General features: G+C 41.9%; 1 protein-coding gene across 5 annotated transcripts in view; it reads left to right on the top strand.

Annotated features, from left to right (window-relative positions):
- The window catches only part of ccdc88ab (coiled-coil domain containing 88Ab), a gene marked incomplete at its 3' end in the record, with an annotated part of 286,701 nt that overhangs the window by 187,320 nt on the left and 71,841 nt on the right, over window positions 1-27,540 (top strand). For all 5 annotated transcript variants that reach the window (XR_014620009.1, XM_084320114.1, XM_084320115.1 and 2 more), the window contains exons 10-20: window positions 3,569-3,727; window positions 5,153-5,299; window positions 5,514-5,658; window positions 10,334-10,512; window positions 15,658-15,795; window positions 18,072-18,255; window positions 18,820-18,950; window positions 20,917-21,210; window positions 22,715-22,897; window positions 25,446-25,724; window positions 26,091-26,215. Coding sequence is in view for 4 of the 5 variants with exons in the window: in XM_084320114.1 (XP_084176240.1) it covers window positions 3,569-3,727; window positions 5,153-5,299; window positions 5,514-5,658; window positions 10,334-10,512; window positions 15,658-15,795; window positions 18,072-18,255; window positions 18,820-18,950; window positions 20,917-21,210; window positions 22,715-22,897; window positions 25,446-25,724; window positions 26,091-26,215 (1,964 nt within the window). The remainder of the gene's footprint in view (window positions 1-3,568; window positions 3,728-5,152; window positions 5,300-5,513; window positions 5,659-10,333; window positions 10,513-15,657; window positions 15,796-18,071; window positions 18,256-18,819; window positions 18,951-20,916; window positions 21,211-22,714; window positions 22,898-25,445; window positions 25,725-26,090; window positions 26,216-27,540) is intronic.

Here is a 27,540-nt window from a genome sequence, read left to right as displayed (position 1 = left end):
ACATACACACACACATACACACACACACACACACACACACACACACACACACACACACACACACACACACACACACAGAACATTGAGGGTGAGCTCAAGAGGCTTCAGGAAGAGGTAACACACACAGACACATACAGAGAGAGAGACACACATGCCAGCCACACATTCTTTTTTAACCCTTCACTACCACACTACATGAGGTTAACCCTTTCACTACCACACTACATAATGTTAACCCTTTCACTACCACACTACAGAAGGTTAACACTTGCACTACCACTACAAGAAGGTTAACCTTTCACTACCACACTAAAGACGGTTAACCTTTCACTACCACACTACAGAAGGTTAACCATTTCACTACCACACTACAGAATGTTAACCTTTCACTACCACACTACAGACTGTTAGTCTATATTAATCAACATGGTTGTGTATGGAACATGGTTAGTCTATATAATCAACATGGTTGTGTATGGAACATGGTTAGTCTATATTAATCAACATGGTTGTGTATGGAACATGGTTAGTCTATATTAATCAACATGGTTGCCTATGGAACATGGTTAGTCTATATGAATCAACATGGTTGTGTATGGAACATGGTTAGTCTATATTAATCAACATGGTTGTGTATGGAACATGGTTAGTGCACACACACACTTATCAGCCAATTAAAGTGACTTAGCTCATCAAAGGCTATTACAGCAACAGCCTGACATGGCTACAATTAAGTGTTTTTCTCACTCATTTACATGATATTAATTAAAGCATTAAAACACAAACACACAAGAACACCTCCCCTAGTGGCAGCTGACAGGAACTGTGCTTCACATCTGTGACACTGTGTGTCCTTGTATTTAGAACTGTGAACATGCTGGCATGTTAATTGAAATGATTAAGGAAACGTCTTGAAAGGAGACGACTGTTGGATTCATGGTGCAGTGTGATCCCAATGCCCAGTGGCTCTTCTAGCGTTAATGAACCCACTGACTTCTATATATATATGTGTGTGTGTGTGTGTGTGTCTATGATTCAAGATTGTTTATTGTCATATGCACAGTTAAACAGTTTGCCATAGAATGAAAATCTTACTTTGCTAGTCCACCCTTCACACGAAATCACACAATACTTAACTTAAACATATTTAAATACAAGCGAGTGCTAGAAAATAAGGTAAAAATAGATAAATATATACAAGGCACAGTGAGTAACATTGCACGTTCCGATCAGTATTTATATATGAATGGAGGTGACATGCACGTTCCGATCAGTATTTATATATGAATGGAGGTGACAGTGGGTCACAGCAGCAGTTAAAAAGTGTCTTAGTGATTCAAAGTTCAGGGGGGAAGGGTGACAGTGTGTTCACAGCAGTAATCAGGTCAGTGTCTGCCAAGGTGTGTGTGTGTGTGTGGGGGGGGGGGGGGGTGCTGGCTAGGTGGACGTGCTGGCATTCAAGAGTCTGATGGCCTGTGGGTAGAAACTAGGGATGTTCGATATTGGCTTATTTACCGATATTGTCCAACTCTTAATTTCCGATACCGATATCAAGTCAAGTCAAGTCAAGTAATTTATTTATATAGCACATTTAAAAGCACAAGAGCCAACCAAAGTGCTGTACAATCAAAGCTTAAAATCAATGTCCTAATATAAAATACACAAATACAAAAATACAAAAAGGCACAGCAGGACAAGACAGTACATTCAGAGAATAGGACAGTAGGACAACACACGGATAGGGGAACACAAAGTACAGTAGCACAGAGGAGCAGAGGAGCATAAGAAGAGATACAAGAGGGAGGGGGCAGGATAAAATTACATGGGAGTGTGTGAGTTAGGGTGTGGGAGAATCAGGGTTTATTGAAGGCCAGGGAATAGAAGTGGGTTTTTAGACGGGCCTTAAATGTCTCCAGCGAGGGGGCAGATCGGATCTCCAGGGGAAGCTGGTTCCATAGCTTGGGGGCCACGGCCTTGAAGGAGCGATCGCCTCTCTTTTTGAGTCTGGTGCGGGGGGGGACCAGCCGAGCCTGGTTGGAGGATCTTAGTGACCTGGGTGCTGCGTAGGGGGTGATGAGCTCTGTGATATATAGGGGTGCTGCACCCGATAGTGCCTTAAAGGTGAGGAGGAGGATTTTGAAGTCTATTCTAAGTGGGACTGGGAGCCAGTGTAGGGAGGCTAGGACTGGTGTGATGTGCTCTCTCTTTCTGGTGCCGGTAAGGAACCTAGCTGCAGAGTGCTGGACCATTTTGAGGCGGGACATGGCTGCCTGACTGATGCCGGTGTAGAGGGCATTGCAGTAGTCAAGGCGTGAAGTGATGAATGCATTGACTACCGTTTCCAGGTCGACGGGTGAAAGGATTGGTTTTATTTTACTGATGTTGCGGAGTTGGAAGAAGCATGATTTGACTACGGCATTTACCTGCCGGTCGAATTTTAGCTCTGGGTCAAAGATTACACCCAGGCTCTTGAGGTGGGTGGAGAGTTGTCCTAGGCTGTTGGAGAGTGTTTTGGTGGAAGAGGGGGGGCCAAACAAAATGATCTCCGTTTTATTTTCATTTAGCTGTAAGAAGTTGAGGGCCATCCAGCTTTTTATGTCCCTAAGACAGTTTTTAAGAGAGTCTAGGTTAGCTGTGTCAGAGGGGTTGAGGGGAAGGTAGATTTGGGAGTCATCGGCATAAAAGTGATATGAAATGTTGTGTTTCTGGATGATTTCGGCCAGAGGGAGCATGTAGATGGAGAAGAGTATGGGGGCCAGGATGGAACCTTGGGGGACCCCATACGGTAGACTAGCTGTGGGGGAGGAGTGTCCACCCAAACTGACCGAAAAGGAGCGGCCGCTCAAGTAGGATGCAAACCAGTTTAGGGCAGACCCCCCAATACCTAGCCTGTGTTCGAGACGATCGACCAGGGTGGAGTGGTCGACCGTGTCGAACGCGGCAGAGATACCGATATATGCAGGGTCCCCCCCCCCCCAAAAACTGAATAATTTCAGGTAATTAACATTACATATCTCTTGTTGTGTAATTAACACAACATTATGCATACTTTGACAATAAATAAAATAATAATTTGTTCTTACTTGCTTGCCTGGGTAAATAAAGGTTAAATAAATGTAAAAAACTGATACCGATATTTTCCGATATTACATTTTTATGCCAATATCGGTAGGCCGATAATATTGGACATATTGGCCTTCTTAGGAAGTACAGTCGTACCACTATTATGTTGTCTGTATCTGAGTGACTGACTCTGTGCAGGGTTTGCACAAGGTCCTTGAATTGCTTAAAGTGCTTTATTTTTTAAACAAAAAGTCAAGGCCTGGAATTCCTTGAAAACAGCCAATTTATTAACACAGTGCTTAAAAAGTCATTGAAATTCAAATCAACAATTCGCATTGAAAGTTATATATATATAAACAGCATTTAAAAGTGCATTGTATCCCTTTAAATGCCGTTTTAAAATGAAAAATAGTGCTTGGGAAAGTACTTGAAAGTCCTTGACTTTTATTTTGCAATGTCTGTGGGAACCCTGGTATGATAATGTGTGTGTGTGATTGATTGTCAGAGCTACCAGCTGCTGTCAGATGCGCGGTCGGCGAGGGCCTACCGTGATGAGCTGGATGCCCTGAGAGAGAAGGCCATCCGCGTGGACAAGCTGGAGAGCGAAGTGAGCCGCTACAAGGAGAGGCTGCACGATATCGAGTTCTACAAGGCCAGGGTCGAGGTATGGAAACACGGTCATTTCCCCCCAAAAAGTTCAGACCAAAAAAACTACTTTTGTTGTGGTGTTTCAGTTCGCTCCTTGGTTGGTTGAGTGTAGTGGAAATGACATTAACTTCTTAAGCCCTAGCCATATTTTCAGAAAGTTCGCCTAAAAGTACATACCCACGTAAATGGAAGATTGCTCCACTTCTACAAGGTCCATTTGCATGTTCCTGGTATCTATGGACCTCAGGGAATGCATTCCCAGTGTCAGAAATATTGTGTATCTTACTATGCTTTAGTAAATTGTAATGAACCAAAGGAGAATATAAATTATTTAGATTATTATTTATTTTTTTTGTATATTTGACGGTGAATAACACCATGCTAACATTGACCATATGTGAAACATGTAGCTCATTCAGCACCTTCTTGAGATCACGTGTACAAAATATCTAAGCATAAAGGGCAGATTATTTACAGGTTTTTTTGTAGATACAGTACTGAATTCTGCCATCCGGACACATGCTATTTGAAATATGAATATAGAATATCAGGCCTATAAATGACCGTATTATGGCCAAATCACACATCTATGGATCGGGCCAAATCTCATCTTTCCAATGGCAGAGTTCAATCTGGATTTAGTACCACCAGGCACCCCTGACAGGGCATGAAATCTACTGTAAGTACACAGTAACCTTTTCATAATGCAAATGCTCCAACATTTTTCATCCAATTGAGACAAAAAAAATGTCTAGACATTCACAGAAAGGTAAAGAAACAAACTATGTTCTATTTGATGGCAATAACATTCAGGTTTGTTCGACCCGTGAGACATAATCATGAAAAATAACGCTGAAAAATAATTTCACGTCAGACGGCTCCAAGTTTGACAGGGGCTGGCGTGAGCTGGGGAGTGTAGTTTTATGAAATTCGAAAGCCCTGGGTCTCTTCTTTCAAAGGGCTACACTCACTTTTGGCTGTGCCATTACCTTGCGTCAATATCCGCCGGTTTCTGACTCAATGTGCTGAGATTTCTATGAACTCTTATGTATTCATATAACACTTAAACTCATTGATAAACAAACGTAGTGCTGGAAATATACACGTTGACTGGGTCTTTACTCTTGGCCAGTTTAACTGGATGTGCTTTAAAATAGCGCCTGTGCAGACTGAGCCAAGTAAAAGAAGCCTATTTTACTTTGGTCCTTGGTCCTGGAATGACCTCCAGACCCATCTCAAATTGGCCTCTCCAATCTCTTTGTTTTTATTTCTGGTTAATATAAAGGTTTGATGATTGATTGATGATGACGATGATGATGATGATGACGACATCTTAGTAGTGGTAGTAGCAGTAGTGGTAGTAGTAATACTAGTATAATATATTTGTTTCTAATTGCTAGACAAAAAAGCTGGACTTTAGCTTGTGTGTGTGTGTGTGTAGGAGCTGAAGGAGGACAACCAGGTTCTTCTGGAGACCAAGGCCATGCTGGAGGAGCAGCTGGACAGCAGCAGGACGCGCTCAGACAAACTACACCTCCTGGAGAAGGAGAGCCTGCAGCTCAAGTCTAGGATCCACGACATGGAGATGGTGAGAGGGGTGGAGGGAGGGATGTGAGGGATGGTGAGAGGGAGGGATGGGAGGGATGGTGAGAGGGAGGGGTGGAGGGAGGGAGGGTGAGAGGGAGGGATGGATAGATGGACAAATAGACAGACATATAATGTGGACAGACGGAAAAGACAGACAGACAGACATGGATGGATGGATGGATGGATGCTTCAACCCTCTGTGCGTGTCTCCCCAGGAGCGGGACCTGGACCGTAGGCGCGTGGAGGAGCTGCTGGAGGAGAACCTGGTGCTGGAGATGGCCCAGAAGCAGAGCATGGACGAGTCTCTCCACCTGGGCTGGGAACTGGAGCAGCTGTCTAAACCCCCCGACCTGACGGAGGGTGAGCCGCAAGACCACCTCATGTCTCTTTTAAGTCAGTCCCATTTAAGTCATTAAGGCTTGAAGCAGAGGAGTGTTTCAGCACTGGCACGATGGAGGTGGTTTGAAAGCATGCTGGGCTAGTGACGGGTTGAAGAAGTCTGGGCTAGTGACAGGTTGAAGAAGTCTGGGCTAGTGACCAGTTGAAGAAGTCTGGGCTAGTGACAGGTTGAAGAAGTCTGGACTAGTGACAGGTTGAAGAACTCTGGCCTAGTGACAGGTTGAAGAAGTCTGGCCTAGTGACAGGTTGAAGAAGTCGGTTAAGACCTTGGCCAGCTGCTCAGTGCAGTTCCTGAGCACACAGCCGGGGATGCCATTAGGGCCAGCTGCCTTACATGTATTAGTCCTGCTCAGTGTGGCACAAACACGTCGGTGGGGGAGATAGTGAGGGGTTTGGGGTTGGTGGGTAAAAACCTTGGTGGGTAAAACCTCAGTTTGCTAATAGCTGACAGGAAATCAAATGTCCATTATAGAATGTCTGTTTTTGTTGTCAAGATCAAACCATCTAAATCAAATCAAATTTATTTGTAAGGCCCGACAACACACGTTAATGTCCCCATGGACCGGACATGTCTTCTTTAAACAAGTCAAGAAGAAACATCACAATAAATCAAGAACAAAACAAAAACACCATAAAGTAATTTTTTTTAAATAAATGCAACACTCCCAGACCCTACGCGAAGGTAAGGAAAAACTCACTAAAACCTAGCAATAGAAAAAAATGCACCACAGGCAATTGGAGGAGAAAAACCTTAGAAGGGCCATTCAAGGGGGGATCTCCCTTCTTAGATGTCGGTGATAGTAGTGTTGCAATAAAACAGGCGAACAGTTGGTAAGCATGCACTCATATGTGTAATGAAACACAGATAAGTGCATGCGATAGCAACTGAACATTTTGAAAGATAAAAAATAGAGCTGATGGCGGATCTATTTGAGGCAAAGGGGCGGCGCAGAGAGGGTCACATCCTCCCGGTCATCATCACGGGACGTCCAACACTCCGGTCATCACTCCGAGACAGCCACTCACAGGGAGACGGGACAGGCGTTAGACAGTTCACGTGATTGTGATGGGCGGACATAGCAATAGATACAAGTGGATACAAGCATATATGTGAATAGAATAGATATATGTAGTAAGCATATTATGTGAATAGAATAGAAGTACTTAACCCAGCAATGAACTCCACGTCTAAACCACGTTGACAGACCACGGACAGAAGACGGTAAGAAGCTGATCCATGGCCTCGGTGGTGCACGTAGAACAGTCACTGCAATCTTGGCCAAGACATCCACCACCTTGGTCAGCACTACGAGACAACCACTCAGAGAAGGGGGGGTTTAGAGAGTTCCCATGTTTGTAGTAGGCGGAGATGGAGCAATAAATACATGTAGTGACTGAGCAATGTTCCCTCTAACGTGAGCCTGTGCGCGCACGCGCACATGGCAAAACGCTCCCGCGCACATTTGAAATCTGTCGCGCACAGAAACGTTTGTGTAAAATAAGCATGTAGTTAAATTGACTGGCGCGTTGCACCAAATACTACGGTACCCTGTTACGTGTGACGTTACCCAGAGAAGCCCGCTTTCAGTGCTTTGTGGGCGTTGCTACTGCGCTCACACACAACAGAGGAGGAAGCGGACAGATCCGACCAGCATTGATTCTGCTCACAATGCCAAAGCGAAAATGTACATTACAGATGAACTGCAGAGAAAATTCCCAATTTACTGTCCAGGTCGAGACTAATTGGAAGCGGAGTGCAACGTGTGCAAAGGTTGACCATATGTTTCTGTGTCTAATAAAGCATAAAGGTGCTGGCAATCTCAAAGCTCACATGGACACAGAAAAACATCACAAATAAAGCTGTGCGAGGCGAGAGTTTGATGGCAAAGTTGACCGAGTTGATTGAAGTATGCAGCTATACAGGGAGAGAAAGAAAATAATTTAAAACTATTTTGATGCCTCAAAAGGATGTTTTGGTTTGATAAGATGCTTATGATACAATCATTCTAAGGATTATGTGTGTAATAAATTAGTTTTGTACACTAATTGCAAGTTATGCAAATGTAAACGAATCCGAAACTGCATAGTGCACTTTTGAATTAGTATCTTTGTGAGGTTACTGTTTTATAATTTACATTACATTGAAAAGATACAAAGATATATTTTTTAAAGCTGGATTTTCTAATACAGAAGAGGTATTATTTAGAAAATTACTTCATGTTTTTTATTTTGTCCAGTAAGACTTGAAAATGTATATTATTTTGTCATAGGTTGATTTAGTTATTTTCTTGAGATTTGTCAGATAGATTACCGGTACTTTAGGCATAATACAGCATGTTGAGTAACTTTGGTTATAGAGAGATTATTTTGTTATATAAAATAATATAAACAATCATTTTATATCCATACAGAGGAGGCATACTTTAAATATATTAAAATGATAAGGCATCTTTGTAGGGCTGTAACGAATGTAAATTCCTAAGCTTCGATTGAAGTATTCGAACGAAGCTTCGAATGTCTATAAAAAAAAAAAAAAAAAAAAATTTCTCAAACTAAATCCTCAATTTGAATAAAGTGATTAATCTGATTAACTGAGTCTTTTTCTTTTATTAAATCAACTTTCTTTAATTAATATAACTAATCAGTTTCGTCAACATAAATAATCCAATAAGGGCACGGTTGGTATGAAAGTGATGGTGACATATAGTATAATATTATAATATTAGTGTAGCCTAATATTTAACTGCAACTGTGAAGAAAACCCCCATTGGTTTAAACAGATTGAATAGAAAATATATATATATATATATATATAAAAATATATATATATATTAAAAATGTAAAATTTGAATGTCAACATTATGATCGAAGCTTCGAAGCATTCGGTACAGCCCTACATCTTTGAGTAAACTTCAAGTATCAGTAAGTATCTTGAGGCTGAAGGCAGAGTGTCCTCTTTTAAAAAAAAATCACTATGGTCACCCTTGAAGTCACATGATAATTCACTTAATAAAATAATGACGAGTCAGCCTCCTAAAAAGACAAAAGTTAGTGACACGACTCATACCGCCGCCGCCAACCCAGCCAAAGTAAGGACTTTGCTCTGTATCGTCAATCAATGGTCAAAATGTATACATTTTTATGTTAGACATTGAGGGAAATTATGATTCTCAGATTTTTTACAAACCGCCGCTTATCAACTAACCGGTTAATCGGCAGGTGACGTATGTTGCTCAGTAGTTGCCGATGTCTGCTCAGGAGGTTTGAGTGTTTGCTCAGACCGAATTTTTCTTTGAGGGAACATTGGTAGTGAGCATTTGCATACATGGTGACAGTAGAATCATAGTATATAAGAAAATTGTGAAATTGAGTAATAGATAGAACTACTGCAAGCGTATGGATACAGGATGAGATACAAGACAACAACAGCAGGTAATTTGTTCCACAGGTAGGGAGCGCGGTAGACAAAGGCTCTGTGGCCGGCGGATTTCCTATCTATACTCGATAGGAGTTAGGTCTAGTTCACTAGGCAAGTCCTTCCTGCCGATACTAAGGCTGAGACGATATGCCATTTGGAAGAATCGATACATCGGGATAAAATTATCGATAAATATATATATATATATTTTTGCATGTGTAAAAAAAAAATTATAAATTAAATACTTTTTTCTTAAAGTGTGTGTGTCACGTGCACTCACTGTCGTTTTTGCGATGCTGTAGTTGGCCCACGACACACAAACTAACGTTAAATATTTATTTTCTTGAAACTTTTTATTAAATTTTTTTTACACATGCAAACAAATCTATAAGTGACGCCACTTATCGATTTCACGCAATTATCGGTAAATCGATAAGTGGTCTCAGCCTTAGTCAATATAGGGATGCACCGAAATTTCGGCACCGAAAGCTTTCGGCCGAAAATGGCCAAAAATGGTTGAAAGAGTTTTTTCACCGAAAATATATCACCGAAACAGAAACAACCTAACAACCTCGCGTGTTGTTGTGATGTTGCGCTGTCGGGAGTCGCGCTGTTTCTATGTAAACTCTGCGCGCAACGCGTCCAATAAATGCGTCTTTAACATGCTTTTATATCCTTATTTACTATATGCCCGTCGCGGTTAATCACTGAGTGATCTAATATGCATATTATTCAGAGCGAGAGGGGGGGGGGGGGATTGTGTTTCTCACATTGACGCTGTCTGTCTGTCGCGCGTCTACTGTGCCGGGTGAAGCGAGCACATTCAGCTGGGGACTAGAAAGGTGCGCTCAGTAGAGCACAGATGTCCGCTGCGCAGCCAGAGAAAAGATGGAATTAATGTACTGTATGCATTCAGAAGTGCTGAATAAATGTTTTATGGACCCATAATGGTGATTATTTATTATTTAAGTTAAGTTTTGCCATAATCATATATTTTTCCATAATCATAATGTTCCACAACATTGGTTAAAAAAAAAATCTATTCTATGAATCATTTTCGGCCTTTCGGCTTTCGGTTTTCGGCCAACTGTTTTCTATTTTCGGTATCGGTTTCGGCCAAGAATTTCCCATTCGGTGCATCCCTACAATCTAAACCGATTCTAAGTGCAAGTCCTTCCTGTCTGAACCCTTGTTGACGTTCTCCTGCCGTCCGTCCAGTGCCCCTGAAGTCTCTGAGTGAGGAGGTGAACGACCTGACCTCCAGCCGCCTGCTGAAGCTAGAGAAGGACAACCAGACGCTGCTGAAGACCGTGGAGGAGCTGAGAGGAGCGGTCAGCGAGGACACTGCAGGAAAACTGCTCAGAGCTAGCCGGGAGAACCAGAGGCTGAGCCAGAGGGTAACAGCAGACACTTGCAACTGGAATAGTGTGGGCAGGTCTTGTAAAGATGATAAAAAGTATTAAATAAAAAAGCTATTGGTTTTTTTTGGTCACAGTGGAAGGTTGTATGAGATCTGTATGATAATCAGATGGTAGACTGAAAACAGGCACATTCTGGTCTGTAAGGATTTAAGAATACATGTCCGAAATCGATGGACATAGAGAGACATAGATAGACATAGAGAGACATAGATAGACATAGAGAGACATAGATAGACATAGAGAGACATAGATAGACATAGACATATATAGACATAGATAGACATCAGGCACGTGCACACATAGAGGCCAAGGGGTGCCTGAGCACCTGCCTTTTTGAGCCTCATCAAAAAAGAATTACTGTTACGCATATAGACTGCCCTTCCAACTGAAAAATGTCAGGATAGAATAAAAATATTAGGTAAAGAGAGAGATGCCCCATATTCCATTGCAGTTTGCACGGCCTCCTCAGCATGCCTCTCCACGGACCTATATATTTTATGCATAGCGTGGGTGGTGATGATGATCATGATAGAAACCGCTGTTGAATGCTGGTATTACACTCATTGAGGGACACAAAGAAGTCAAGTCCGATGGGATTTGGGAATCTCAAATACAAATCGGGATTGGAATAAAAAATTATTAAACAATATATTAAACAATACAGAATATACAGCACTTCTTGGGGTCTGTAGGGTAAGCACTTATTCCCTCCCCCCTGAACATTTATGGAGATGTATGGGCCTTTTAAGTCAGTGATAAAAGTGTCTTTCAAGGATAAGTGAGCGCCTGCACTGATTATTATAGTTCAATATTCAATATTTGATCACCAAAACCCCCCAAAAAGCATAAAAAGGGGGCCCCCGCCCGAAAAGGGCCCTTAAAAATCGCGCGCGCTACGCGCGCTCGCTTAATATATACACACAAGTGTAGTGCCCTTTTCAGCCTTTGAGCACCTGCCCCTCTAGAGTCCTGTGCACGTCCCTGATAGACATAGAGACATAGATAGACAGATATAGACATAGAGAGACATAGAGAGACACAGATAGACGTAGATGGACACAAATGGACACAGATAGACAGACAGACATAGCCCTGCTCTTCAGTTCTGGTCTTCTTCTATCCTTGTAAGGTCTTGGGACATTACAATATGGCCAGAATCATCTGTCGTTTCCAACTAGTTTATGGAAATTATTAGGGCTGACCCCTATTAATCGATTAGTCGACTAATCGGTCGAAAGGGGCCGTAGTCGACTGGCCAACCTCTTAGTCGAATATAATAAAAAAAATTAAAAGTATTAATATAGTATAGTATCTAATGAACACACTAGACTAGACAAATATCAAGATGTATCCATCAGTGGACCAATTGCATGCTTTTGCAGAGGACAAGAAGCCTTCAGTCGACTCCTTCAGACATTAAGCACCCCCACTGCCCAAATGAAAAAAAAAAAAATATTGTACTTTTTTTTTTTTTTTTTTTTGTCGACCAATAGTCGACTAACGGCAAATTTTGGCCAATCCTAGTCGACCATCCAAATCCTTAGTCGGGGACAGCCCTAGAAATTATTAGTAGTGCTGTCAGGCGATAAAAAAAAATCTAATTACAGGATTTGTAATTAATTAATCGAATTAATCTCATTTTAATCGCATACCCATTTTAGGCCTGATATTCTATAATCATATTTCAAATGGCATGTGTTTGGATGGCAGAATTCAGTACTGTATCTACAAAACCTTCTGTTTAATCATCTTCCATTTATTCATTTGCTTAGATTTTTCAGGTCTGGTAAATTTTAGCATGGTGTTATTCACAGTTAAAGATAAAAATGTTTTATTGATATTCTCATTTGGTTCATTACAATTTACTCAAGCCTAGTAACAGACACAGTATTTCTGACACTGGGAATACATTCCCTGAGATCCATAGATGATGGATGATGAATCAGATACCAAGAACATGCAAATGGACCATATTAAAAAAAAGTCTGTAAATGTGTATTCTACATTCTTATGAATGAATGAGATAAAAAAAAAAAAAAAATCTTTTAATTTTGAGTTAATTTTCATAACCTGATAATTTGCTGTGTAATTAATTAATCTAATTAACGCGATGAACTGACAGCCCTAATTATTAGCATTTCACTTGATTATGTAGGTGTAATAGGTTGACTATGTAGCTGTAATAGGTTGACTATGTACCAGTAGGTAATAATAATAATAACTTTATTTGTATAGCACTTTTCATACAGAGGTTGCAGTTCAAAGTGCTTCACAACAGTAAAAAATACAGGCATAAGCGAGCATAAAAAAAAAAAATGTAAATACAAAGAGATAGAGAGGTAGCAAGGTAAGGCAAATCACAGTTCTTCAGTAATACAAATAATAAAATAGAATAGATTAGATAGAGTAAAAAAGTGCGGTTTGATTCAGTTTAAAATAGGCTAAAAATAATCAAATAGAACGGACAGTAAAAAAAAGTGTGACAACAGAGCAGTCCGTCGCTCTAACATAAAACAGAGCAGTCCCTCGCTCTAACATACAACAGAGCAGTCCGTCGCTCTAACATACAACAGAGCAGTCCGTCGCTCTAACATACAACAGAGCAGTCCGTCGCTCTAACATACAACAGTGCAGTCCATCGCTCTTAACACTGAGTTTCTTTACAAAGTACAGTTCTAAATTACCTTATAGAACAACAGAGCAGTGCGTCGCTCACAACAACGGAGCATCGCTCTAACATCATAGAACCGACATATGAATTTGATTGGAAGTGTATGAAAGTAGGTAGGGTAAGAATAGTGCAGGTAAGGTACAATTTGTCAGGATATCCCTGATGTTTCATTGAAATACCTGAGCAAAGAGAGAGGTTTTAAGGTGTCTTTTGAAGATGTCTAGCGAGTTGGCTTCCCTGATGTTTTGGGGTAGTTTGTTCCACAGTTTTGGGGCATAGTTGATAAAGGCTGCATTACTGATCCTCTTTTGACTGTTTCAAGGTGTAATATATTGACTATGTAGGTGTAATATGTTGATTATGTAGGTGTAATATGTTAACTATGTGTAATAGGTTGACTATGTAGGTGTAATATATTGATTATGTAGGTGTAATAGGTTTGACTATGTAGGTGTAATATGTTGACTATGTAGGTGTAATATATTGATTATGTAGGTGTAATATATTGACTATGTAGGTGTAATAGGTTGACTATGTAGTGTTGTAGATGTAGTGTTGACTACAGTAACACAAATAAGTTTGGTATCCAACCAGCAACCAGTGCAAATGTAACAGTACAGTGCAATAGTAATATATATATATATATAGGAGATTGAACTGGGTATAACATATACAATATATAATATAAATATATTAGTACTACTGAGTATAGTGCTAATCAGATGAATGAGAGTTGTATTGTATTCATATGTACAGTGATACAGGTATAAAGACACTATGGTAGTAGTTGTATTGGTCAGCAGCGTAACTAGTAAGAGTAGGTAAGGGATTTAGATATACTGTAGAATCTACAGATATCTAAAAAGGAAGCAAAAAGTCAGTTTTTGAGATAGAATTTTAGTTTTTGAGATTCTGCATCTCAAATCGTTCCACAATGGTGTCATGTATTACTATTTATATGAAGATTGTCTATTGAATTGATTCAAAATGTTGGCCCCTGTTATAGTGCCACCATCGTATTAGTTGATGTTGTACTAGCCACTTAGCTAGAGGGTGTCATAAAAATGGTTGTGGCAGTGCGGTTGTTGATGTGATGGAGCACTGCTACCATTGTCCTGATGTGCTTGGCTGGCCTCATTTACTGTCGATCAAAGGCGGACATAAAAGAGATCCATACATAGCTTGAACTTCTCTCTCAAACCAAAAACCAATGAAGTCATACAGTATATATCCCATAATCCCTAGTACACCTATCTCTCTCTATCTATATCTATATCGATCTCTATCTATATCTATCTATCTATCTATCTATCTATCTATCTCTCTCTATATATATATCTCATAATCCCTAGTACACCTCTCTCTCACTCTATATATATATACAGTATATGTCCCATACACCCTAGTACACCCCTCTCTCTCTCTCTCTCTCTCTCTCTCTCTCTCTCTCTCTCTCTCTCTCTCTCTCTCTCTCTCTCTCTCTCTCTCTCTCTCTCTCTCTCTCTCTCTCTCTCTATCTCTCATATATATATATTAGTGCTGTCAATAGATTAAAAAGAATTAACTAATTAATCTCACAATTTTCTGTAATTAATCTAGATAAAAAATCGCATTTTTCTACTTAAGACTGAAGCTTGTAACAGATATTTACTTGAGTAAAATCATGGAATTAATGTAAAATCAACACAAAGAAATTATATTTAGATTTAAATACTATTTTAATAGCTTTCTTTGAATACAGTTTCTCTCCTGTGAAATACAAATGTTCAACAAAACCATCAACATTGACTCAGCTAGACCGCTTTCTTATATTATATTGAAGATTTTTCACTCCATAGATTCATCTAGATTAATTTTTTTTAATGCTTTAAAGGGGAACTATTTTACTATTTCTTTCACTATTTGGGCACTTTTACACAATCCCCGTGAGTCTATGGAACACCTCTGTAATTATAATTTTTTTTAATTCATTGTTTTGTATTTCTAATCAAGTCCTCAAAAACAGCATTTTTCTACCTCAAGATCTCGAGCCGTTTTGAGGCTGGGCTCCTAAACCACTGTGTGGCCTGGTGGCATCTGCCACATTGTCATGCAACTGAGTCTCTCTGACATCACAAATCATCACATTTTCAGATGACTCAGTTCAGTGAGGGTGAATATTGTGAGAGGAGAATTGGAAGAATGCGCCAATATGAGAATTAGAGACATAGATCATATTAATATAAGTCCACATAGCTAGGAAACAATGTTAAACACTGAAAAAGGCCATTTACAAGATAGTTCCCCTTTAAAGAATTTTAATTAATCTCGAGTTAAAGCATTAATTTTGACAGCCCTAACATATATATATCCCATACACCCTAGTACTACTCGTACTTACTACTACCTTTACTTCCGCATCTCCCATACTAATACTGTGTGTGTGTGTGTGTGTGTGTGTGTGTGTATAGCTGGAGCAGCTGGAGGCTGAGCTGGCAGAAGACAGAGGTTCTCTCTACAGTGCTGAGGCTCTGAGCACAGACCTGATGAAGGAGAAGGCCCTGCTGGAGAACACTCTTGAGACCCTGAGAGAGAACTCGGAGAGACAGGTACACACACACACACACACACACACTGGAGACCCTGCGTGAGAACTCAGAGATACAGGTACACGATTCCAGTTCCACCACGGCCCCACGCCGACGACACACAACTTTACCTCTCCACCAAACCATCCACCCAGCTCCCCCCACGCTCTCTTGTCAACTGCCTCCACGAAATAAAAACCTGAATGTCATCTAACCTTCACAAACTGAACAACAATAAAACTGAGCTCATGGTTGTGGCACCCAATGCCCTGCTCCGGAAGGTTGGAGATCTCACCCTGGTTATAGACGGTTGCTCCATCTGCCCTTCCCCAAAGGTCTGCAACCTGGGCGTTATCCTGCACTCCACCCTTTCCTATCAAGCCCATGTCAGTTCCGTCACCAAATCCACCTTCTTCCACTTCAGAAACATCTCCAGACTCTGACCATCACTTTCCCACTCCACAGCTGAGACCCTCATCCATGCCTTCGTCACCTCCCGCCTGGACTACTGCAACAGGGTCCTGTCCGGGGTTCCAAGTAAAACCCTGGACAGGCTCCATTTCAAAACTCAGCTGCCAGGGTTCTCACCTGCACCAAACCCTGGCAGCACACCACCCCCACCCTCATCCACCTCCACTGGCTCCCCATCAAATCCTGCATCACCTACAAAACCCTCCTGCTCACTTACTAATCCCTCCATTCTCTGGCACCTCAGTACCTCCTCCACCCCTACACTCGGTCACGGTCCCTGCGATCCATAGACACTAGTCAGCTCTCCATTCCCTGAACCAGACTGCGGACCTCTGGGGACAGAGCTTTCAGTGTGACAGCTCCCACCCTCTGGAACTCCCTCCCCGCAGACCTCTGTAACGCCCCAACTCTGGACGCCCCAACTCCTCAAAACCCACCTCTTCAACTTGGCCTTTAACCCCTAATTTACCACGTTGTATGTTGTGTCTGTCCACTATGTTTGTTACTTTTGTTTGTTTTTCCCCCCTATGTAAAGCGACCTTGGGTCTTTTGAAAGGCGCTATATACAACTAAGTTATTATTATTACACCTCAGGCTCTGCCAAGAGAGGTCTACTGCTGACCACACCTCAGGCTCTAAGATAGGTCTACTGCTGACCACACCTCAGGCTCTAAGATAGGTCTACTGCTGACCACACCTCAGGCTCTAAGATAGGTCTACTGCTGACCACACCTCAGGCTCTAAGAGAAGTCTACTGCTGACCACACCTCAGGCTTTAAGAGAGGTCTACTGCTGACCACACCTCAGGCTCTGCCAAGATAGATCTGGAGAGATTCACAGTATAATACCGTAAGTTACTAAACTCCAACCCACACGTCAGACCAAACAAAAGATTAAACAAAGCGAAGTACCCAGCGGGGCTCTTTCGCCTAGAGGTCGCTGTTTGATGGCATTGCATATTTAAAAAAAAAAATTGGGGATCATTCTTTCCAAAAGCAAAGAGGCCTAGAAGCGTGGCTAACGCTAATGGTGCGCGTACCAGCGAGGCTAACTGTGGACCAATTGCATGCTTTCGCAGAGGACAAGAAGCCTTCAGTCGACTCCTTCAGACATTAAGCACCCCCCACAGCCCAAATGGAATTATCTGCTAATTTTGCCCATCAAAGTCGACTATACAAATCCTTAGTCGGGGACAGGCCTACATATTCTACCTTTAAGCTACATTACCTTGTTGTGAAATATTTCCTGTGCCATGCAGAGCTTCTTCACGGTCATCTGTACTCCAAACTGCCTGCACATCTGTTTGGGAGAGAATTCAGAGACTTGCACATACAGATTGTTGGATGTCGGTTTCGTTCAGACTGTTCCTGGAGTTTCTCCTCTCAATAGTATACATAGTTTGAAGACAGAAGCACAGTAAACATATAACCTCTTTCAGATGGCAGTCGTTCATTAAATCTATAACAGGGATGTACCAAAACCATTTCTTCACAAACCACACGGATTCCAAATGTCCAATCTTTCTTCCTTTTTATTAATTTCTTTAATGTGTTACATGTGGCATTTGGTATCAGATTTTCACCGCAAAATATATTATATTGAAATTCTTTATTGGGAAAACCACATTGAGATACAGTATTCGTTTTTGAGAGGGTCCCACATTTTGTGCAATGTAATTCAGAATCAGAACACATAACACACAACAAAAAATAAATAAAGGACACATACAAAAACACAACAGAACAAGTACACATTATAAGAGGATATGTCTCTATCCTAAAGCGGTATATGTGTGAATCTGTGCATCTCTGATGTGTGCCGTACAGGTGACAGGTCTGGAACAGGAGAACAAACACCTGGTCCAGACTGTGACGGCACTGCGCCAGCGCTGCCAGGTCGGCACGGAGGCCCGGGTGAAGGATGTGGAGAAGGAGAACCGGGTTCTCCACGAGTCCATCTGTGAGACCAGTGCCAAGCTCAATAAGATGGAGTTTGAGAGGAAACAGCTACGTGCGTTTGAGTTTTACCTTTCGGTGTGACATTATTCAGCTGTCATTTACTTCTGGGTGTGTGACATTATTCAGCTGTCATTTACTTCTGGGTGTGTGACATTATTCAGCTGTCGTTTACTTCTGGGTGTGTGACATTATTCAGCTGTCATTTACTTCTGGGTGTGTGACATTATTCAGCTGCCATTTACTTCTGGGTGTGTGACATTATTCAGCTGCCATTTACTTCTGGGTGTGTGACATTATTCAGCTGTCATTTACTTCTGGGTGTGTGACATTATTCAGCTGTCGTTTACTTCTGGGTGTGTGACATTATTCAGCTGTCATTTACTTCTGGGTGTGTGACATTATTCAGCTGCCATTTACTTCTGGGTGTGTGACATTATTCAGCTGCCATTTACTTCTGGGTGTGTGACATTATTCAGCTGCCATTTACTTCTGGATGTGTGACATTATTCAGCTGTCATTTACTTCTGGGTGTGTGACATTATTCAGCTGTCATTTACTTCTGGGTGTGTGACATTATTCAGCTGCCATTTACTTCTGGGTGTGTGACATTATTCAGGCAAGGAGTTGGAGGTGATGAAGGAGAAAGGAGAGCGGGTGGAGGAGTTGGAGCCCCAGCTCCAGAAGCTAGAGAGAGAGAACGACGGCCTGCAGAAGAAAGTGGCCAATCTGGGCATCACCTGTGACAAGGTATGGAGTCATGGATCCTCTCTGTCTCTTGAACTTGAAACTTGAAACTTGAACTCAAAGCTCACACTCCCTACAGTTTTAGTATACATTTTGAGTATGCTAACCGTTACGCACCCCAGTGTGGGGGCGCAACACAATGCAACAGACATAATAGTGCAGCGACACAAAATCCGGAAACAGTTTGCAAAATAATAGTATTTATTTACAAACACAAAGCAACACAGAGAGCAAGGAGGACTACCGGTGGCACCAAATCAATACACAAAAAGGAAAAGAACCCCTCCCCCCCTTTACAGGCGCCACGCGCCCAAAAGTACAGTGGTGGTGCTCACTGGTGTCTCTAACATCAGGTCACCTACGTGATGCAAAATATAGACCCCAGGGTATCTTCCTGTCCTCAATTGTCCCTGTGTGCGAAAACAAAAGATTAGCATACAGAAAAGTAATCACCATAGGCTGGGTGAACAATGAACAAATATACCAAGGTTAGGGTTAATACAGAAATGTGCAATAATAGGTAACACCAAGAATGACAAGAACGTAACACAAAAGATATGTTGCCAAGAAACAACAAACAGCGCAAAGACCCAGAGCTCTGCCACCAGCTCTCACACAAAAGATACCAAAAAGCCACAGCTCTACAAAACACAAAGCACTAAAGGTACAGCTCTACAATAAAGGATAACACTAAAGTAGGGCTGGGCGATATGGCTTCTAAATGATATCACGATATTTTTTGGCTATGACACGATATACATCACGATATTTTGACATTTCCTCTAAATCACTTAAAAATGCTTGATTTAACCCTCTGAAGCATACAGTCACGCCAACATGACGATTAAAATAGTCCCTGCAACATATGTCTGCATTAAACCATGAAGATGCTTTTCAAAAATAATTTTATTAAAAGTAAAAAAAAAAATAATATAAATCTACAGACAAACTAATACAGAAAGAAATGTATTAACATCTAAGACAATTTATATAAAAACTCTTGGGTGCCTAAGACTTTTGCACAGTAGCCTACTGTGTTTTCTATCCACTTTAGCCAAAAATACACACACTACTGTGAGAAAATATTTTTTTATTATCAGCAATGTTATAACATCCTACTGGTAAACAAAACACTGTAAAGGTGTGTGTGCATCATCATCATATATATATATTTACTTTTTAATTGCATGAAACATTATGAAGTATTCTCTTATGCCGCTTTTCCACGGGCTGCATGGTACCTACTCGACTCGGTAGTACCCCCCATAGTTGGATATAAAGACGGTACCCCCGTCTCATTTTTTTTAAAATACTTTATGAAATCATTTATAAAACACACATTGAATAAAACAATAGGCTGTTGTTTTGAACATATTTTGGTTAACATATTTTCTCTGATAGTTTGAGAGGGAGATGGAGATACATTAAGAAAGATCATTTTGCGTAGGGATGCTCGATATTGGCTTTTTTACCGATACCGATATTCCGATATTGTCCAACTCTTAATTTCGATACCGATACCGATACCGATATCAACCGATATCGATATATGCAGGGTTTCCCCCCAAGAAAACGGAATAATTTCAGGTAACTAATAATTTCACTGGATGCATTCAAAAGGCTTTCTAAATGTAAGCATTATCTGTGCAAAATATGATAATTAAAAAAGTAAAAATTAACATTACATATCTCTTGTTGTTGAATTAAACCAAAATGCATACTTTTGACAATAAATAAAATAAGAATTGGTTTTTACTTGCTTGCCTGGGTAAATAAAGGTTAAAAAAAATACCGATACCGATATTTTCCGATATCACATTTTACTGCCGATATCGGCCGATAATATCGGTCGGCCGATAATATCGGACATCCCTAATTTTGCGTGATCTGAAAATAAGACAACACCCTTTTTCCTGTCTTATATTCGGCACAATACAGTATTTAAATCCAATTCTGTGGCCATATCTAGGTGTCATCCTTGGAGAAGGAGAACTCTGAGCTGGAAACGGAGGGCCGTCACCTGAAGAAGAAGCTGGCCTCTTTGAAGAACATGGGCTTCCAGCTGGAGGCTCTGGAGAAGGAGAACGGCCAGCTGGAAGACGAGAACTTGGAGCTGAGACGTTCGGCGGAGATCCAGCGCTCAGCCGGGGCTAAAGCCGCCCAGCTGGAGGCCGAGAACATGGAGCTGGAGAGCGAGAAGAACCACCTGAAACGTAGCATGGAGCTGCTCAAAGCCTCCTGCAAGAAGACCGAGAGATTAGAGGTAACTAAACGTAGCGTGGAGCTGCTCAAAGCCTCTGCAAGAAGACTGACTGCTAGATCCACAAAAAATTGATTGCACGGAGGAAGTTGCACCCTTACATACAATTCATTATGAATTGAAAATGGGGGACCCTGATGTAAACAAGACGAAAGTCTTTCTCTGGTCTGCATCCCCTTAACAATTGTGTGTATTGAGCCGTACTGTATTGTACCCATTCTGCAATCTGTTAATAAAATGTTCATTCAATCAATCACCGTGCAGATTTGAGGATCTAGCCGTGTGAGATTAGAGGTAACTAAACGTAGTGTCATTTTGGGGATTTCTAGATAATCGCGAGCTCCTTAACACAATCGCGGCCACTGGGATGAGTCTAATTAATCTCAAGAGGACCAGGAAATGTAAACAGACTAGTATATTTTCTGGAAGGCTAGATATAGGGCTAATAGCTGCTAACGTTAAATCCAATGGCATTTCCGTTTTACAGATGCTACAGTTAAAACTCAAACTGCATATGATCGGCACGATCCTCAAGCATGTATGCATGAAAGGGGGGGGCGGGGGACGTTGTTTCTGATGATTGATTACCAATAACCGCGTTAGCCTCATTAGCCTCATAGGCCGAACGCCTGGTTGAGTATCATAACAATTCCCGATTGGGCTGTACTTTACGTGAAAAAGATCTTACCGTGGTCCGGTGGGATCCCCCCCGAGCATTTCCCCGTTATCGATCGCCATCTGGTAGATCGATATGTCTATTGGCTGATGATAAATCCCCTTATTGCATGGTGAAATTTGCGATGCAAAACGTAATCCAAGCTACATGCTGCACATCGAGAATCCTGCTAACTGAAATCTCCATTGAAAGTAAAAAAAAAAAAAAAAAAAAAATGACCCGTTCAGCCACAGGGCACACTGCATTATCGCGATAGCGCCCCTAAGAGGATATGGCCGGTATTGCACTTTGTCGAATTCAAAGAGTAGGGTAAATCTGCAGTGCAGCTCGGCGACCTTGAATAGGTTATTAATATGGAATAAAAGCAATAACAACTTGCCACGGATATATCCGTGCTTCTGTCCACGACGGGTGGAATCGAAACACGGAGATCTCCGTGCTTGGGCGGGATAGTGTTAACAAGTCGGGGGAGACCGTGCCGGGTCACAAATAATATGTCAAATGCATTTCAGTCCTTTCTTATTCAAACTATGCATATATAAGTATCATTCTTGAACTTTTTCTTCTCAGAAAATCACACAAATATTATGGGCAGACTGCATATATTTGATTATACAGGCTGCATGAGAAGAACACTCGGAAGCCCAGGGAGCGAAGGCTTCCTTCTGTCGGGTCTCTTGACAGGATGCTAGGCCCGCTGTTCTACTGGTAACATCTTAATCTGATGGTTGATTGACTAGGTGCAAAAAGGAAAAATAACGAGTCAGCCACAAAAAGATAAGAGATTAGATATATTGTAATCCTACTATTTATTTATTTTTCTTTCTCAAGGTCAGCTACCAGGGACTGGACACAGAGAACCAGCGCTTGCAGAAGGCCTTGGAGAACGGCAGTAAGAAGATCCAGCAGCTGGAAACTGAGCTCCAGGAGGTGGAGATGGAGAACCAGAGCCTCCAACGCAACCTAGAGGAGCTCAAGAGCTCTAGCAAACGCCTGGAGCAGCTAGAGCAGGAGGTAGGGAACACCTAGAGCAGCTAGAGATCACCTAGCAGCTAGAGAAAACATAGCAGCTAGAGAACACATAGAGCAGCTAGAGAACACACAGAGCAGCTAGAGAACACATATAGCAGCTAGAGAACATAGAGCCGCTAGAGAACACATAGAGCAGCTAGAGAACACATAGAGCAGCTAGAGAACATAGAGCAGCTAGAGAACATAGAGCCGCTAGAGAACACATAGGGCAGCTAGAGAACACATAGAGCAGCTAGAGAACACCTATATCAGCTAGAGAACACCTATATCAGCTAGATAACACAGAGCAGCTAGAGAACACAGAGCAACTAGAGAACACATAGAGCAGCTAGAGAACACCTATATCAGCTAGATAACACAGAGCAGCTAGAGAACACAGAGCAGCTAGAGAACACATAGAGCAGCTAGAGAACACCTATATCAGCTAGATACCACAGAGCAGCTAGAGAACACAGAGCAGCTAGAGAACACATAGGGCAGCTAGAGAACACATAGGGCAGCTAGAGAACACATAGAGCAGCTAGAGAACACCTATATCAGCTAGATAACACAGAGCAGCTAGAGAACACAGAGCAACTAGAGAACACATAGAGCAGCTAGAGAACACCTATATCAGCTAGATAACACAGAGCAGCTAGAGAACACAGAGCAGCTAGAGAACACATAGAGCAGCTAGAGCACACCTATATCAGCTAGAGAACACAGAGCAGCTAGAGAACACAGAGCAGCTAGAGAACACATAGAGCAGCTAGATCATACCTATATCAGCTAGATAACACAGAGCAGCTAGAGAACACAGAGCAGCTAGAGAACACATAGAGCAGCTAGAGAACATAGAGCAGCTAGAGAACACAGAGCAGCTAGAGAACACATGGAGCAGCTAGAGCACACCTATATCAGCTAGATAACACATAGAGCAGCTAGAGAACACAGAGCAGCTAGAGAACACATAGAGCAGCTAGAGCACACCTATATCAGCTAGAGAACTACTGTATTCCCTATTCCCACCAACGGAGGATTATCCATGATTATTCATCAAGATCCAATTGGTTGTAGGACTTTAAAATAAATTAAGCTTTTAGTCAAACATGTATGTCTGTATTAGTACTGGGCGATATTTGCATAATGTCGATATTCGATAATGACTCGATATTTATCAACGTTTATAAATAATATTCCTGTATAAAACTGAACCAGACCAAATTGATTCATGTTATGAACCAGAATGTTTATTTAGCGATTATAATCATCACAAAGAAATAAAGACCTTTTTCCTGCAGGTATTTAAAAATATAATAATCTAAAAATAAAAGAAGCCACTGTAGCAAGCAGGGTAGGGGCCGTATTATTTTAAGTCACAATATTTCAAATAGCAAATTTGTGCAAAATAACTCTTGAAGGTATGCTCTTCTACATTAACCAAAATGTTAAATACAGTGAAATAATCATAATTCGGTCCTGCTCGCATCTTTCTCTTTCTCCGCCATGTTCACCTGCAAGAGCTACTCAGAGACAGGGGTGGAGTATCCGCCCCTTCCTTGTTGTCTACACACAACAAGAGCTACTCAGAGGCAGGGCAGGGGTGGAGTCTTCGCTCCTTCCTTGTTGTCTACACACAAAAATAGCTACTCAGAGGCAGGGCAGGGGTGGAGTCTTCGCTCCTTCCTTGTTGTCTACACACAAAAATAGCTACTCAGAGGCAGGGCAGGGGTGGAGTCTTCGCTCCTTCCTTGCTGCTGCAGAAAACGAAAAGCAAGAGCAACGAAATCTTGTGTGAAAACTTTGAAGTAGTTTAGAAAATAAAACTATACGTTACCCTTTCCATATTGAGCATTAATAAAACTCTGCTACCCTTTCCATATCGAGCATTAATACAAATATTGATCGAATCGAGGTTCACGATATATCGCCCAGGACTAGTTTGTATTTGTATTTACAGTAAAAATAACATTCATCCACCTGCCCCCATTATCTCCCTTTCTCTCTCCATCACTGTCATCCCATCCTCCACCACCCTCATCCCATCCACCTCCCTCATCCACCACCACTCTCATCCCATCCACCTCCCTCATCCACCACCACTCTCATCCACCACCACTCTCATCCCATCCACCTCCCTCATCCACCACCACTCTCATCCCATCCTCCACCAATTTCATCCCATCCACCTCATACCATCCACCACCACCCCCATCCACCACCCTCACCCCATCCACCACCACTCTCATCCCATCCACCTCCCTCATTCATCACCACTCTCATCCCATCCTCCACCAATTTCATCCCATCCACCTCATACCATCCACCACCACCCTCATCCACCACCCTCACCCCATCCACCACCACCCGCATCCCATCCTCCACCCTCATCCACCACCACCCTCATCCCATCCACCACCCTCACTACCACCACCCTCATCCACTACCCTCATCCACCACCACCCTCATCCACTACCCTCATCCACCACCACCCTCATCTCATCCACCACCTCATCCCATCCACCACCACCTCATACCATCCACCCATCAGAACCAGACCCTGGAGCAGGAGAGCTGCCTGTTAGAGAAAGACAAGAAGCACCTGGAGAAGGAGAACAAGCGGCTGCGACAGCAGGCAGAGGTCCGTGACACCAAGCTGGACGACGACAACCAGAGGATCTGCAGCCTGGAGAAGGAGAACCGCGCCCTGGGCAAGGAGATGATCTTCTTCAAGGACTCCTGCACCAGGGTCAGAGACCTCGAGAAGGAGAACAAGGACCTGGTCAAACTGGCCACCATCGATAAGAAGACCCTGGGCACACTGAGAGAGGTTGGTACAATTATACCAAGTAATTTGTGACCCAGGATGGTCTAGGTCTGGTTGTTAAGGAGCTCACAATTCTTCTCCTTATTTGCAAAACGACTTGTAAATGTTAATTATTGTGTGGCCTATTATTTCCCACACTGTGTGGGAAAATGTGCCAATTACACCAAGTCATTTGGAGGTAGGAGTCGGTGTGCCAATTACACCAAGTCATTTGGTCAGAACAGTATTATGTTTGTAGGTGAAGTATTTACCTATAATGTTTAACAGCCAGGAAATGACCAAGAGAATGTTGTATTCATTGTAGTTGAAATCTAGTAATCTAGTGTGTGTGGGTGGGTGGGTGTGTGTGTGGGGGTGGTGTGTGTGTAGGAACTAGTGAGTGAGAAGCTGCAAACCCAGCAGATGAATAACGACCTGGAGAAACTGACCTATGAGCTGGAGAAGATAGGACTCAACAAGGAGAGACTGCTGGACGACGAGAGCTCTGAAGACAGGTACCTCACACGCGCGCACACACACACACACAGATCTCTGAAGACAGGTACCTCACACACACACAAACACACACCTCTGAAGACGGGTACCTCAAACACACACACAGATCTCTGAAGACCGGTACCACACACACACACGCACGCACACACACACACACAGAGCTCTGAAGACGGGTACCTCACACACACACAGACACAGAGCTCTGGCGACAGGTACCGCACACACACACACGATCGATCCAAATATACACAACTGGATTGCCACTGGAAATGAAAGCGTGGGATTGGAGGGATTATTATTTCACATAAATGTGTTATGCTGTAACAGTTTTGTTTAGATTTGTAATGTTTTTCAACTTTGGCAAAAATGGTATCAATATTTTGAAGATCATCTCCACTAAAAAATTTGTTTTTTCTTAACCTATTAACCTGCAAAGAGTCTGCCTGGCCATTTTCGTTTTTGAGGACTGCATACTTTTTTTGCAAACCAAAACAACATACCGGTACTTTATACTTATAGCACATGCATGAGCCTGGTCTCTTTTGAAAAATGACATTCTAAAAAAATTAACTTTTAGTGCTAATGAAATAGAGTAACATAGGTCTGAACTTGAGTTGTAGAAAAACGTGTTACTCAAGTTTTTCTGTAGTAGTTAGTAGTCCAGAGGTAGTATTTCCCCAGAAGGTGGTATGGCTTACAAATCCATATAGACCCATAGCCTGAAGCCTTATGTAGTACATTTCCAGATGGGATATCATTGGAAAGCCACACTCATTGGCTACAACCCTCCACAATCATTTTCGAGATCGCCAAATGATTGACGTAACTAGAGCCCCAAGAGTCTGGAGTGGTATTTTGCTCAATACCGTGTACTTTGCACAAGCCTCAAATACCGGCATGTAACTCGAGAACCGCTGAACGGATTTTGTCAGATTTTGTCGCTATCAACAGGCAACAAATAAGCCTTCAATTCGATATATATATATATATTGTATTACAAAATATGCACACCCGAGCCACTAGTGTTCGCCAAAGTGCCGTGGGCAAATCGTCCTAAAAATGGCCCACACGTTGCAGGTTAAGAGGTTTTCTTAACTCATTGGCTGCCACGCTGTTTCCGGGATATGGCTATGCGCTGCCACGCATTAAACCAATGGAGTCCGTCACCTTGTTTGCAGGGCTATAACTATATTCTATATTATATCTATGGATGCAATACTATGGCCCATTTGACATCGAGTATCTATCGTTCAATATGTGAAAAAGAAATAATTTTTCCATCCATACATTCCCGTTTTATACCATGGTGAATATAAGTATGGTT

Source organism: Notolepis coatsorum (genome assembly GCF_963971535.1).
Source record: "Notolepis coatsorum genome assembly, chromosome: 8".
In the NCBI taxonomy this organism is placed as follows: domain Eukaryota; kingdom Metazoa; phylum Chordata; class Actinopteri; order Aulopiformes; family Paralepididae; genus Notolepis; species Notolepis coatsorum.
Note: the sequence above shows the minus strand (reverse complement) of the source record. Positions and strands in the feature narration are given on the sequence as shown.